The sequence below is a fragment of the Lampetra planeri genome, chromosome 11 (assembly GCF_965212315.1).
Source record: "Lampetra planeri chromosome 11, kcLamPlan1.2.h2, whole genome shotgun sequence".
NCBI lineage: Eukaryota > Metazoa > Chordata > Hyperoartia > Petromyzontiformes > Petromyzontidae > Lampetra > Lampetra planeri.
Genome location: NC_136117.1, coordinates 6,873,393 through 6,887,500, shown reverse-complemented (window position 1 = coordinate 6,887,500; position 14,108 = coordinate 6,873,393). Strand labels below are relative to the sequence as shown.

The following is a 14,108-nucleotide window of genomic DNA, read 5'->3' as shown; positions in this document are numbered from 1 at the left end:
CAGGCCCTGCCAGTCTCCACGGACAGGCGACGTGAGCTGCGGGCCGGCGTGCTGCAGCGTCGCCACGAACTCGTCCACCACGAAGGGACGGACCTGCGGGGGGCTCTGCGCGCGCGCGGAGAGAACACGGCGCCCCCCGCCACCGTTTAGCCCCGCAGACTCCTGCCGCAAGGCGCGAGCGATGGTCGGCGAGTGCCTATTAAGGCCGGCACGGCGCAGGAATGAGTGGTGTGGGAATATGCGCGCACGCAAGCGCGTGCCTACGTGAGACAATCGGAGTCAATTGTTGGTGCAGGTAATCCTCGTCGAGTCGAGTCGCAAGGGAACTGGGTTTTGATGTCTGTGGGCATTTTTGATTTCGGTAAAGAAGCGACGATCCACAGAAGAGCCCTCCCACACACACACACATTTGAGAAAGCACTCAATATACGCACACATCTTTACTTAAACATGCTAATTTCTCACATTAACATCACTAGCCCAAATTTTGATTTAATGCTTTCGTGACTGCAGGGATTCATATTCCTGGTTCTTTCGGTAAAGTAACGTAGAAGAGAAATAATAAAATAATAAAAATATATAGTTTTATATAATAATATAAATATTTAGTTTTATATTTATCTTATTTCATTATTTCCCTTCTACGTGACTTTACCAAAAGAACCAAGAATATGACTCACTAGCCCAGCCCACTTCGTTTATGACCCTTGGGCTACACCCATTTTAAACCTTTAAAAACACTCTGCCTCAGCAGCTTTCCCCCTCGTTTTACCTCCTGATGACGATCGCTTGTGTTGTGATCGAAACGTCGTAATTTTTTGTTCTTTTCTTTGAACCTATCTACGTGACTTTACCGAAAGACCTAAAGAATACGCTTACAATTGGGTCACAAACCCTACCCGCTGGCAGGAGTTGGTCCATTGAACTGCGTATTGATCAGTCCGGAACGCGAATATAAAATCGTTGCACCAAATCATCCAGTCGTGTGCCGCAGTAATCACTGCACAACCATTGCCACGATCCCTGATGCTGCAATGAGGCTGCGCAATAACCACGCAGCTGATTTAGATCCGCTGGTTCGTCGCCGATTAATATTTAACTTTTCCCCGTGTGACGTTAGCGTGCTCGCGCGATGGCGACAATAGATTGGCTTTTACTATTTGACCGCTCCGCACAGCGGGGAGCGCCTAGCGGTGGCAGCGCGTGCTCGCCGCTTGTGGCAGGGGTTCACGGTTTGAATCCAGCGGCCGCCCTGGTTATTACTGCGGGTTTGTTTCAACGATGGTGGTGGTGATGCTGCGCGCGGTCTGCTTCGCAGTGGATGTTCAAGATCCCGTGAAGTGACGTAATTTACAAAGGTAGGTCATTGTGTGCCATATTCGATGAACCACTAATTATTAAATTGGGATTATATATAGCAATCATCGCCCCCACCCCAACTGGTACAATATTGTCCCAGGTCATTCTAACAAATGGGACTTTCCTAGTTCCTTGAGTGCACAACTGGTTAAACAAAATAAGCTTAGCTCACAGCATGCACCACACAGACACACAGACACACATGCAGTGTTTGGACTACGGAGGCAACAGGACAGTAACGACACAGAATTTTCGGCCACGGCAAAAATCCCAAATGATCGGTTTGAATATCACGTCCTACGAGTTCATCATCATCACCATCAGCTAAATTTTTCATTTATTTATTTTTTACCTACGTGACTTTACCGAAAAAACCACAGAGTATGAATCCTTGCAGTCACGAAAACTTCAAATCTAGAATCACCAATCAGCGTCAGCCATGATCTATCCACAAACGAGAAAGCATTGATCGAAATTAATCAGATCACTCTACACTACCTGGGACGTGCCGAGCTGTTGAGCAATCACTGGATGATGCGTGGCGTGTAACGATTTAACTTTATTTTTTAAAGGAGCAATATTGGTCAACTTGGCGAAACCTGTGGTGTGGGTCTTGAGAAAAGGAGTTTGGGAAATCCTTCTCTACAGGGGGTGCACCGGACCTCGCCTCTCAAGTGCTGCATTACAGTTACTGATGGTACCACGCCCAGCTCACGTGAGCACAAATGGGGCCAATTTCCAGAAGAAAAAAAATATAACCCGTAAAAACAAAGTTTTTCACTATAAATCCTTTATATGCGTGGCGGCTAGAGTCCTCTCGTCCTCTGGCTTGAGATGGCTGCCACCTATGGGTCAGATGATTGTCTGCCACCATTAAGCAATTGGTAATAAAATATTTAATTTTTTTTCCATAAACAGTGTAAAATTTAGGGAAAACATTTTTCACGAAAATTTATTGTCACGCACAACGAGTCTGTGTGCAAAATGTCAGCTCGATTGGATCACGGGAAGTGGGTTAAAAAACGACCAAAAGATTTGCACGGTCGTAAGCAAGCAAGCACGCAAGCAAGCAAGCAAGTGAACTTAATATAAAGGATTTAAAAACCTCCGGGCTCTGGACACTACCTGGAGAAGATTCCATGCATATGTTGACAACGGTGGGGAATCTTTGACTTTTTTAATTTATTAACATAAATAGTTTATTTTTATCATGTTACAGTGTATTATTCGTTATTTTTCCATTAAAAACGATAGTCCCATATAAGTGTTTGAAGACTGATAAATCCAAGGAACGAGTGTCGTGGCTCATGAGCCGGAATGTGGATCGCAACGAGGCTGGCGGGAGACAGGGGGTGCGTGAACGGTCAATACCGCACACCGCCAAAAAGGTTGAGCACTCTGGGGTGACTTTTTCTGCACAATACGTAGCCAACCGTGCCCATCGGAGGCGCGTAACAAATGCAAAGCTGTCAAACCCACACGGGTCACCCCGTATTCTTGAACAGGGCAATTGAGTTTTCAGGTTCATACGGCGTACAGCCATTTCAATAGGGGCAACAAAAACAATTGTCTATTTGTGTTGTGTTTCTCCCTTGTGATGGGGACTTTGTCGGATGAACGTTGAGATTGATAAGGGGCACGGGGTGAGCAGTAATGTCTGAATTGGTCTGTAATAGGGTAGGCACTGATAAGGGGTTGACAGGTTTTCAAGTAAGACGCTCGACTGCGTGAGTAAATGCCCCGCCGCGCTGCGCTGGCTGTTAGCTTATTTTTAAATCCTTTATATTAAGTTCACTTGCTTGCTTGCTTGCGCGCTTACGACCGTGCAAATCTTTCGGTCGTTTTTTTAACCCACTTCCCGTGATCCAATCGAGCTGACATTTTGCACACAGACTCGTTGTGCGTGAAAATTTATTTTCGTGAAATTTTTTTCCAAAATTTTCCACTTTTTAGGAAAACATAATTTCATATTTAATTTAAAATACCAATGTAATAAAAATTAAACTCTTACTCAAGAAAAACAGAAATGAATAATAAAATAAAACCGATGCCACGCATATAAAATATTTATAGTGAAAAACTTTGTATTTACGGGTTAATTTTTTTAACCTCTTCAAAGAGAGCTCACAAGAAGCACCAAATCCCCCCCAAGAAATCACGCGTCAATCGGCGCGTGGATGCGGAGCGGGGAGCTGAGGAGTCACCTTGAAGGGCGCGACGCTCTTCTGCAAGGGCATGAGGCTGGCCACGTAGCGCTCCTGATAACATAAAAATAAAGAATAGAGTTTACCCTCTCCGGCAATAATACAGGAGGTGATAATTGTTTTTTTACCCTTCTATCTGGCAACAAAACTGACACCTTTTTTTACAAGGAGTCATGTTTGCATAGACCACAATACCTGCAGTCATAATGCAAACAAAAAACATAACTCTGATAATGTATGCACTGTCCTTGAAGTTGATTGGTCCACACCCAAGACAGCTTTCCTTAGAGCCTAGTCTCACATGGTGTTGGACCAAATGACGCCAAAAGGCGCACAACTCAAAGACAATGAACCATCAGAGTATGAGAGCTCGGGGTAAGCATTTACACCATTGGAACCTCATTTACCAGTAAAAAATGGTGTCAGTTTTGTTGCCAGATAGAAGGGTAAAAAAACAATTATCATATTTTTTACTGGCAAATGAGGTTCCAATGGAATACAGGAGGTGTTAACATGATGACACACCAAATGGACACCCATTATCGCAAGGCATCAAGTGTGCATTCACCACACATCATGTTTGTGGTAAAACATGCAAACAAAACATACTTGGTAATGTATGCAATGTCCTTGAAACTAATTGGCCTACAGCAGAGACAGCCTCCTTCACGGCCTCGTCTCACAACCAGTGTTATGCCAGAGACCATGAAAATGCGAACAGCACACAGGCAATGCAAATACCCAAACATTACTGGCTCAGTTTGAGCAGTTACATCTAAATAACCATTTTTGCCGGTATCAAAATGATGAAAAAATAATAGGCTTTACCCTCTTCGGCAATAATATAGGAGGCGTTAAGACGTTCAAAAACCAAATAGAAACCTATTACAAGGCATCACGCTTGCGTTAACCACTTAGTCTGCTTGTGGTAATACATTTTCCTGCGACGGTAACACGTAGGGAGGGGAGATAGGCAGATGTCAAGGTTCGTGGTGGGAGAGGGGCACTTGAGCGGATTTCGCGAACGAGAGCCAGAGCCCAGTAAAGGTGGAACGTCGGGCCAAAGTTGGGCCAGCGGTTTCCACCGCATGCCAACGTTGTCCCAATGTTGGCACGTTAACTTGGAGGAATGTTAAAAGAACAACCGTCGTCACATCATCATCCTCATCATCACCGGCCATAATGTATTCACTCAGTGGATGGAGGGTTACCCAAAACCATCGCTATCTCTCTCGCGGTGATTTCAAGGACGCACATCTCCACTTCTCTTCTCTGTGCTCTTTTCAGATGTTTGCTCAATTCTCTCTCGCCAGAGTCCACGTTCTTTGAGACGCATCTCCGAGCGGCCAAGCTGTATTCTCGAGGCGCGTTGGCAGAGCCGCTCCATCGTGAGCCACAAACGCGGGACCCGATCAGCTGACACCTCCGTGGAACACGTGCACAATCGGCACGCGACTGCAGCTTAATAAATCACAGCTTAATAAATCACAAGCTTCGCTGAGCTGGCAAGGCACTTTCTCAGGAAGGACCCGCTGCATTGGGACGTTTAGCCAATTGCAATTTGTCGAACGTTTATTTAATTGTGAGCTAAAATCCAATTTGCCCAGGAGGAAAGCCGCACACCAGCGGGGATAACCGCTCAGGAGGTTCCGCACACGTGGATTCACGAAACCCACTTGCTCCACCGCCATTCCATCGACTGTTGTGCACCGCGGGCAACAGATGTGGGATCAGCTGTTCGTGTGGCACCACCACCACCACCATCACCACCACTACCCACCACCACCACCACCCACCACCACCATCACCCACCAGCACCACCAGCACCACCACCCACCACCACCACCCGCCACCCACCACCACCCGCCACCACCACCATCACCACCACTACCCACCACCACCACTACCCACCACCCACCACCCACCACCACCACCCACCACCACCACCCACCACCACCCACCACCACCACCCACCACCCACCACCACCACCCACCACCACCCACCACCACCACCAGCACCCACCAGCACCACCATCCACCACCACCCACCACCACCCACCACCACCCACCACCACCACCCACCACCACCACCCACCACCAGCACCACCCACCACCACCACCCACTACCACCACCCACCACCACCACCACCCACCACCACCCACCACCACCACCCACCACCACCACCCACCACCACCCACCACCACCACCCACCACCACCACCCACCACCCACCACCACCCACCACCACCCACCAGCACCACCAGCACCCACCACCACCACCACCCACCACCACCACCACCCACCACCACCACCAGCACCACCCACCACCACCCACCACCACCACCACCCACCACCACCATCACCCACCAGCACCACCAGCACCACCACCCACCAGCACCACCACCCACCAGCACCACCAGCACCACCACCCACCACAACCACCACCCACCACCCACCACCACCACCCACCACCACCACCCACCACCACCACCCACCACCACCACCCACCACCACCACCAGCACCCACCAGCACCACCATCCACCACCACCCACCACCACCACCACCCACCACCACCCACCACCACCACCCACCACCACCACCCACCACCACCACCCACCACCACCCACCACCACCCACCACCACCCACCACCCACCACCACCCACCACCACCCACCACCCACCACCACCCACCAGCACCACCAGCACCCACCACCACCACCAGCACCACCCACCACCACCCACCACCACCACCACCCACCACCACCCACCACCACCACCCACCACCACCACCCACCACCACCACCAGCACCACCCACCACCACCACCCACCACCACCACCACCCACCACCACCACCACCACCCACCACCACCCACCACCACCACCCACCACCACCACCCACCACCCACCACACCCACCAGCACCACCAGCACCCACCACCACCACCAGCACCACCACCCACCACCCACCACCACCCACCACCCACCACCACCCACCACCACCACCACCACCCACCACCACCATCACCCACCAGCACCACCAGCACCACCACCCACCACAACCACCACCCACCACCCACCACCACCACCCACCACCACCACCCACCACCACCACCCACCCACCACCACCCACCACCACCAGCACCCACCAGCACCACCATCCACCACCACCCACCACCACCACCACCCACCACCACCACCCACCACCACCCACCACCACCACCCACCACCACCACTAGCACCACCCACCACCACCCACCACCACCCACCACCACCCACCACCCACCACACCCACCACCACCCACCACCCACCACCACCCACCAGCACCACCAGCACCCACCACCACCACCAGCACCACCCACCACCACCCACCACCACCACCACCCACCACCACCCACCACCACCCACCACCACCACACCCACCCACCACCACCACCAGCACCACCCACCACCACCACCCACCACCACCACCACCCACCACCACCACCACCACCCACCACCACCCACCACCACCACCCACCACCACCACCCACCACCCACCACCACCCACCAGCACCACCAGCACCCACCACCACCACCAGCACCACCCACCACCACCCACCACCACCCACCACCCACCACCACCCACCCCACCACCACCACCCACTACCACCACCAGCACCACCCACCACCACCCACCACCACCCACCACCACCCACCACCCACCACCACCCACCACCACCCACCACCCACCAGCACCACCAGCACCCACCACCACCACCAGCACCACCCACCACCACCCACCACCACCACCACCCACCACCACCCACCACCACCACCCACCACCACCACCCACCACCACCACCAGCACCACCCACCACCACCACCCACCACCACCACCCACCACCACCCACCACCACCACCCACCACCACCACCCACCACCCACCACCACCCACCAGCACCACCAGCACCCACCACCACCACCAGCACCACCCACCACCACCCACCACCACCCACCACCCACCACCACCCACCACCACCACCACCACCCACTACCACCCACCACCACCTACCACCCACCACCCACCACCACCACCCACCACCACCACACACCACCACTACCCACCACCACCACCCACCCACCACCACCACCCACCACCACCACCACCCACCACCCACCACCACCCACCACACCACCACCACCACCACCCACCACCACCCACCCACCACCCACCACCACCACCACCCACCACCACCACCACCCACCACCCACCCACCCACCACCACCCACCACCCACCACCACCATCCACCACCCACCACCACCCACCACCAGCACCACCACCACCAGCACCCACCAGCGGGATGATGAAGCTCTGCGTGAGCTCCAGCAGGTACCTGCGCAGAATGGCGCTCTGCACCTCCACGGGGCGCTTCCTCTGGACGCCCTGGGGGACCCGGGGGGAGGGAGGCGGGGGGGGCACGGTGGGGGAGGTGGGGGGGGGCACGGTGGGGGAGGTGGGGGGGCGACACGGTGGAGGTGGGGGAGGCACGGTGGGGGAGGTGGGGGAGGCACGGTGGGGGAGGTGGGGGAGGCACGGTGGGGGAGGTGGGGGAGGCACGGTGGGGGAGGTGGGGGGGGCACGGTGGGGGAGGTGGGGGAGGCACGGTGGGGGAGGTGGGGGGGGCACGGTGGGGGAGGTGGGGGAGGCACGGTGGGGGAGGTGGGGGAGGCACGGTGGGGGAGGTGGGGGAGGCACGGTGGGGGAGGTGGGGGGGGGCACGGTGGGGGAGGTGGGGGGGGCACGGTGGGGGAGGTGGGGGAGGCACGGTGGGGGAGGTGGGGGGGCACGGTGGGGGAGGTGGGGGGGGCACGGTGGGGGAGGTGGGGGGGGCACGGTGGGGGAGGTGGGGGGGGCACGGTGGGGGAGGTGGGGGGGGGCACGGTGGGGGAGGCGGGGGGGGGGCACAGTGGGGGAGGTGGGGGGGCGACACGGTGGAGGTGGGGGAGGCACGGTGGGGGAGGTGGGGGAGGCACGGTGGGGGAGGTGGGGGGGGCACGGTGGGGGAGGTGGGGGGGGCACGGTGGGGGAGGTGGGGGGGGACCGGTGGGGGAGGTGGGGGAGGCACGGTGGGGGAGGTGGGGGGGGCACGGTGGGGGAGGTGGGGGGGGCACGGTGGGGGAGGTGGGGGGGGCACGGTGGGGGAGGTGGGGGGGGCACGGTGGGGGAGGCGGGGGGGGGGGCACAGTGGGGGAGGTAGGGGGGGCACGGTGGGGGAGGGTGGGGGAGGTAGGGGGCACGGTGGGGGAGGGTGGGGGGGGCACGGTGGGGGGGGCCACGGTGGGGGAGGTGGGGGGGGGCACGGTGGGGGGGGCACGGTGGGGGAGGGTGGGGGGGGCACGGTGGGGGGGGCACGGTGGGGGAGGTGGGGGGGGGCACGGTGGGGGGGGCACGGTGGGGGAGGGTGGGGGGGGCACGGTGGGGGGGGGCACGGTGGGGGAGGTGGGGGGGGGCACGGTGGGGGGGGGCACGGTGGGGGAGGCGGGGGGGGTGGCACGGGTGGGGGAGGTAGGGGGGACACGGTGGGGGAGGCGGGGGGGGGGCATAGTGGGGGAGGTGGGGGGGGGGCACGGTGGGGGGGGGGCGGAATGGATTTATATATGAACTTGAACAATGCGGCATGGAGGGAAAGGGACGCTCGCCATCAAGTGAGTTGGGTCTCCGAAGTGAGAGAGAGAGCTCGTGAGATAAGGCCATCACCGAGTGCACTTATGTGCGTATGGATGTTCAACTTCTTTCGCACCATACGTAGCCAGCCGTGATTATCATCGGAGGTGGCGGGGGAAGGACAACACTTATAACTAAAGCAGACACGGTTAGATGAATAAGTAAATCAAATAAAAAGTATCATCAACGACTTCTTTTGTGACTGATTACTTACGCCCCTACATAAATGATGGCCACCTTGACACCCCCCCCCCCCACAAGCCACACCAGCGTGACACGGCCGCTAATACTGACGTCATCAAGCCCCGCCCATCACCTCCCGTCCAGCGGCACTCGACCTTTTTTTTTTTACTACTTTCGTGTTATCCGATGAATCGAGCAATCGAACGGGTGAATCAGTTATAGAGTAAAAATAAAAAAAACATTGCTCCGACAGTCGGATTTCCCAGCTCCACTTGGATGCGCCTTCCACGATGCTCACCTTGAGCAGCCGTTTGACGATCGCCCGGTCTCGTACCAGAAAGGGCTTGTGTGCCGTGTAGACACCTGCGCCGCAGAGAAGCGAAGGGGGCAGGTATCAGCACGATCAACAGCCCCAGTTGTCGTAAACTACAACGCAACTCATCTTCTTGGTTCTTTCGGTAAAGTCCCGTATAAGGGAAATAATAAAATAATACAAATTAAACATTATATGACTTTGAAACCCTCCGCCCACCTCCTACGCATTTCCCATAAATATGCTAAATTCATCTTGATATGCAAATTATTTTGTCTAGGCGCTCTTCTTCCCACCTCCCCCCCTCCAAACCAGCTTAAATATACGCTCCAAGCTTGGTGGTGTTTCATTCTTCACCTGAGGACGGCTGCTTGCGATGTGGCCAAAACGTCGTGCGAATTATTTTATAATGTTTAATTTGTATTATTTTATTATTTCCCTTCTACGTGACTTTACCGAAAGAACCAAGAAGATGAATCCCTGCAGTCACGAAAGCTTTAAATCGAAATACAACGCAACTATTCATTTGTATTCTACCAGGTAAGACCCATCGAGCTGTGGAGCTCTTTTTACAGAAGCTGACCCTGGCTACAATGATAACTCAACGAAGTGGCTTGGGGGCCGTCCATAAATGACGTCACGCGATTTTGGACGATTTTTGACCCGCCCCCCTCGTCACATGGCGTCACAAAAAGTCAGACCTCCCCCTGCTCAAATATGACGTCACAAAGCTCTGCCCCCCCCCCCCAAAAAAAAAAAACAAGCTTCAAATCGCTTCTTTAAACTATTGTAATTGTAGTGCGTATTTAATGTGGCGCTGCACTCTGATGTGGTAGGAGAAAACATTATTAAAAAGTCTATTTAATGAAGTAGAACGTGTTGTATTTCGATTTAAAGCTTTCGTGACTGCAGGGATTCATCTAAATAATAAGAAAAAACATAATAAAATACAATTCTCACTGTGAGAATTGTATTTTATTATGTTTTATTTTTATGATTTTATTATTTCCCTTCTACGTGACTTTACCGAAAGAACGAAGAAGATAGAACGTGTTGTCTATATTTATTTACAGTTGCGCATTTTTATGTGACGTCACATTTCTCAAATCCCAATCCTGACACCTGTATATTTGGAGTTTGTCTCTCTCCCCATGGTCGCGTGGATTTTTTCTCTGGGTCCTCCGGTTTTTCACTCCACATTTATAAACAAACATTTAGAGTGTTTGGCTGCTAGGAATTTCCACGTGATAAGCCACTTCGTTGGGCTATCATTTGTGGCCAGGTCGTTTCTGAAAAACAGCTACATAGCTCAGTGGGGCTTACCTGGTAAAATAAACTTAGTTTAGTTTATGTTGCTGGTGGCACATGATGCCGTAAGGTCTACCACACGCCCTGCCGGTGGAATTAAAACTAAAACGTGCTTTATTACATTCAGGCATTCCTTAAAAAAAAGATTTCACCTATTAATTTGTTTCATTTATAAACAGACTCACCATGGATGTTTTTTTCATCCACCGCCTGTGGGCACACAGTGTGTAGCTTACAGAAGCTAAGACTGTCTACATCTATAGGATTATTGATCCTAACAATACAAGCGGCTGCCTCATCCTAAACCAAATGCATGCAGGTTTCATGGAACAAAGTGTGTTAAAATGTTATGGTCAAATTAACAAAGTGAAAATGTACGCAGCATTTTCTAACAGCACCGATACCTCTAACTTACATTATTGGTAACATATTGTTAAATGACGGCGAACACGCACTCAAAATAACTGTACAATTAGGTTGAATAACTCATCACTTATTGTGACATGATTTTAGAAATGTATTGCCCCTAATTTATTCCATGCGATTGTGCCATCACATATTGCCCGCCAAGCTGCAGCATCGTAATTAAAATGCCAATGACATGTCGCAGATGGGGTCAAAACAAACTCTAATTAGCCCAATTAATTTGATGCCACACTACTCCTCTCCACCAATTTATACTCCGCAAATTATAGTCGTTATGAAGTTAGTAACAAGCCTACACGCAGCTCTTGTTTTGGTTGTATTTTGGCACCAATTATTTAGCAGATTCTAAAAAGTGAGCGGGGGCAATGAAGCAGTCCACCACGTGTCAACTGAAGCTGGGTAGCAAGGAGATGTTAACTGCCTCGCCTGCGACGCAGGAGGTCGGGGGTTCGATCCCCACCATGACGTTGCCCGTTGTAAATTTGGAGATCAGGTGTTCTTTCTCTCCGTGGTGGTCATGTGGCTTTTTTTTCCAGGCCCTCCGTTTTTCCCCCCCACCGCATTTTAGAAACATGCGTTTTGAATATTTGGCTCCTACTATACATTCCCACGTCTGATGATGATCATCATATAAGCCACTTCTATGAGCTAGCAATGTGCGGCCAGGTCGCCTATGAAAACTAGCTTACAGCTCAGTGGGCTTTAACTGGTAAAATAAGAATTAGTTAAGAGTAATGATAATTGGTTTTTAACCTTCTATCTGGCAACAAAACTGACACCTTTTTAACAAGGAGTCATATTTACATAGACCACAATACCTGCAGTCATAATGCAAACAAAAAAAAACACAACTCTGATAATGTGCACTGTCCTTGAAGTTGATTGGTCCACACCCGAGACAGCTTTCCTAGTCTCACATGGGTTGGACCAGATGCCGCCAAAAGGCGCACAACTCAAAGACAATGCACCATCAGAGTATGAGAGCTCGGGGTAAGCATTTACACCATTGGAACATCATTTGCCAGTAAAAAGGTTCCAATGGTGTAGGTAAGAGTAGTTTTAGATGTATGAAACATAACGTAGTGGATTTAGTATGCACACCATTCTTCTAGTGCATGGCTATCACAAAGGTGCTAAGTTTCACAGACAGAGTCTGCAGTAGTTTCACAGTAGGGGGCGGGTGATGTTGCTATGTGTAATCCAAACTGAACGGTTTGTGGCAAATGTTTCAGCCTCTCATGAACGTGCACTGTGAAGCAGACGGCGTGTATGTTGATGGTTAACACACCTGGGTAAGGTATTTATTTATCAAATAAACCTGACGCTTTCACTCGCGAAACATGAATCAGATTGTGTTTGCAGGAAACAATAAGTTTACGATTTATGTGAATTATACATTCCACAACATTCGGCCTAAGAGAACAAGGCAACACGCAGGACACCACTTACAGTACGAGACACGCAATACAATTGAGACGATGCAAATGCGACAAACAATAACCAATATTCTTGAATCCGATTGTGGCCTCAAATCGTGACAATTCACCGCATTTCACCGAACAAGACGTCAGACGCAGGGCACAACATACAAGACAATACAAGTGAGACAATCCTAACGAGATCATTAAGACTCGACTCTCGAATTTTAATTGTGACCCGGATCAAGGAATCTTTGTGAAGGGACGATTAACGAGGTAAATAAAATAAAAATAAAAGATAAAAATAAATCACGACATTTCGGATGCAACACAGGCGTCCGTCATCAGCTGCTGTGATTGTCCCACCTGATGACGGACGCTTGTGTTGCATCTGAAACGTCGTGATTTATTTTATATCTTTTATTTTATTTGTATTTTCTTTTCTTTACCTACATGACTTTACCGAAAGAACCAAGAGTATGGATCCTTGCAGTCACGAAAACTTCAAATCTCGGACGATTAACGACTCCATGCCTTAAGAGCAGGTCACCAAGTTCTCATGGCATGATTGATGACACTGGGCTACTGCCAAAATGCTCCCGAAATAAATGTCGTCCAACTTTGCTCATTCTGGGTCACTGAGAATGAAAATGATGCTTAAAATTGTTGATTGTCTCTAGATATCAAGATATGCTACTGGGTCAGTGTCTATGACCCTTGACTTGGGAATGGCAGAGGAAATGTGAGCTTTAAAGGGAACGGATCTCAATTTAAACCAGAAATGACTAAAATACATCTTTAACTGGATCTATGAATAAACCTACGACTGGGTTTGGACAGTACTTGCTTTTTGACCAAAACAATGAATTATGCAATCTGAGCCTGGTATTGCGTCATGCATGATATGAATCTTCCAGACACGTCTACCCTGTCGGGGTTGAACGCCTGTGTTGTCTTTCGGCTCGAGCCCCATACCTGGTTTAGCGTCCAGTGCCTTGAGCTTGCCCGCCTTGCGTAGCTTCACTTGCCGCGGCTGGTCACCTGCTGCACACAGCGAGGCACGCCACCTCGTTAAGACTTATTCAGACGGGTGCCAGTTTTCACTTCGATTTCCCGCACAACTTTACCAGATCGTGCCGTCAATGTCACGAGATGCAAGCATCCAGTGGAGTGCAGCAACCTCCCCCCCCT

The 14,108-nt window shown here is 52.0% G+C and overlaps 1 protein-coding gene across 1 annotated transcript in view; it reads right to left on the bottom strand.

Annotated features, from left to right (window-relative positions):
* The window catches only part of LOC144721237 (protein DENND6B-like), a 43,997-nt gene that overhangs the window by 7,075 nt on the left and 22,814 nt on the right, over positions 1 to 14,108 (bottom strand). The window contains exons 13-17 of the mRNA XM_078598692.1: positions 13,893 to 13,961; positions 9,751 to 9,815; positions 7,899 to 7,988; positions 3,564 to 3,617; positions 1 to 105 (exon numbers count right to left, since the gene is read on the bottom strand). The exon at positions 1 to 105 is cut by the window's left edge and continues 5 nt beyond it. Of these exons, the coding sequence (XP_078454818.1) occupies positions 1 to 105; positions 3,564 to 3,617; positions 7,899 to 7,988; positions 9,751 to 9,815; positions 13,893 to 13,961 (383 nt within the window). The remainder of the gene's footprint in view (positions 106 to 3,563; positions 3,618 to 7,898; positions 7,989 to 9,750; positions 9,816 to 13,892; positions 13,962 to 14,108) is intronic.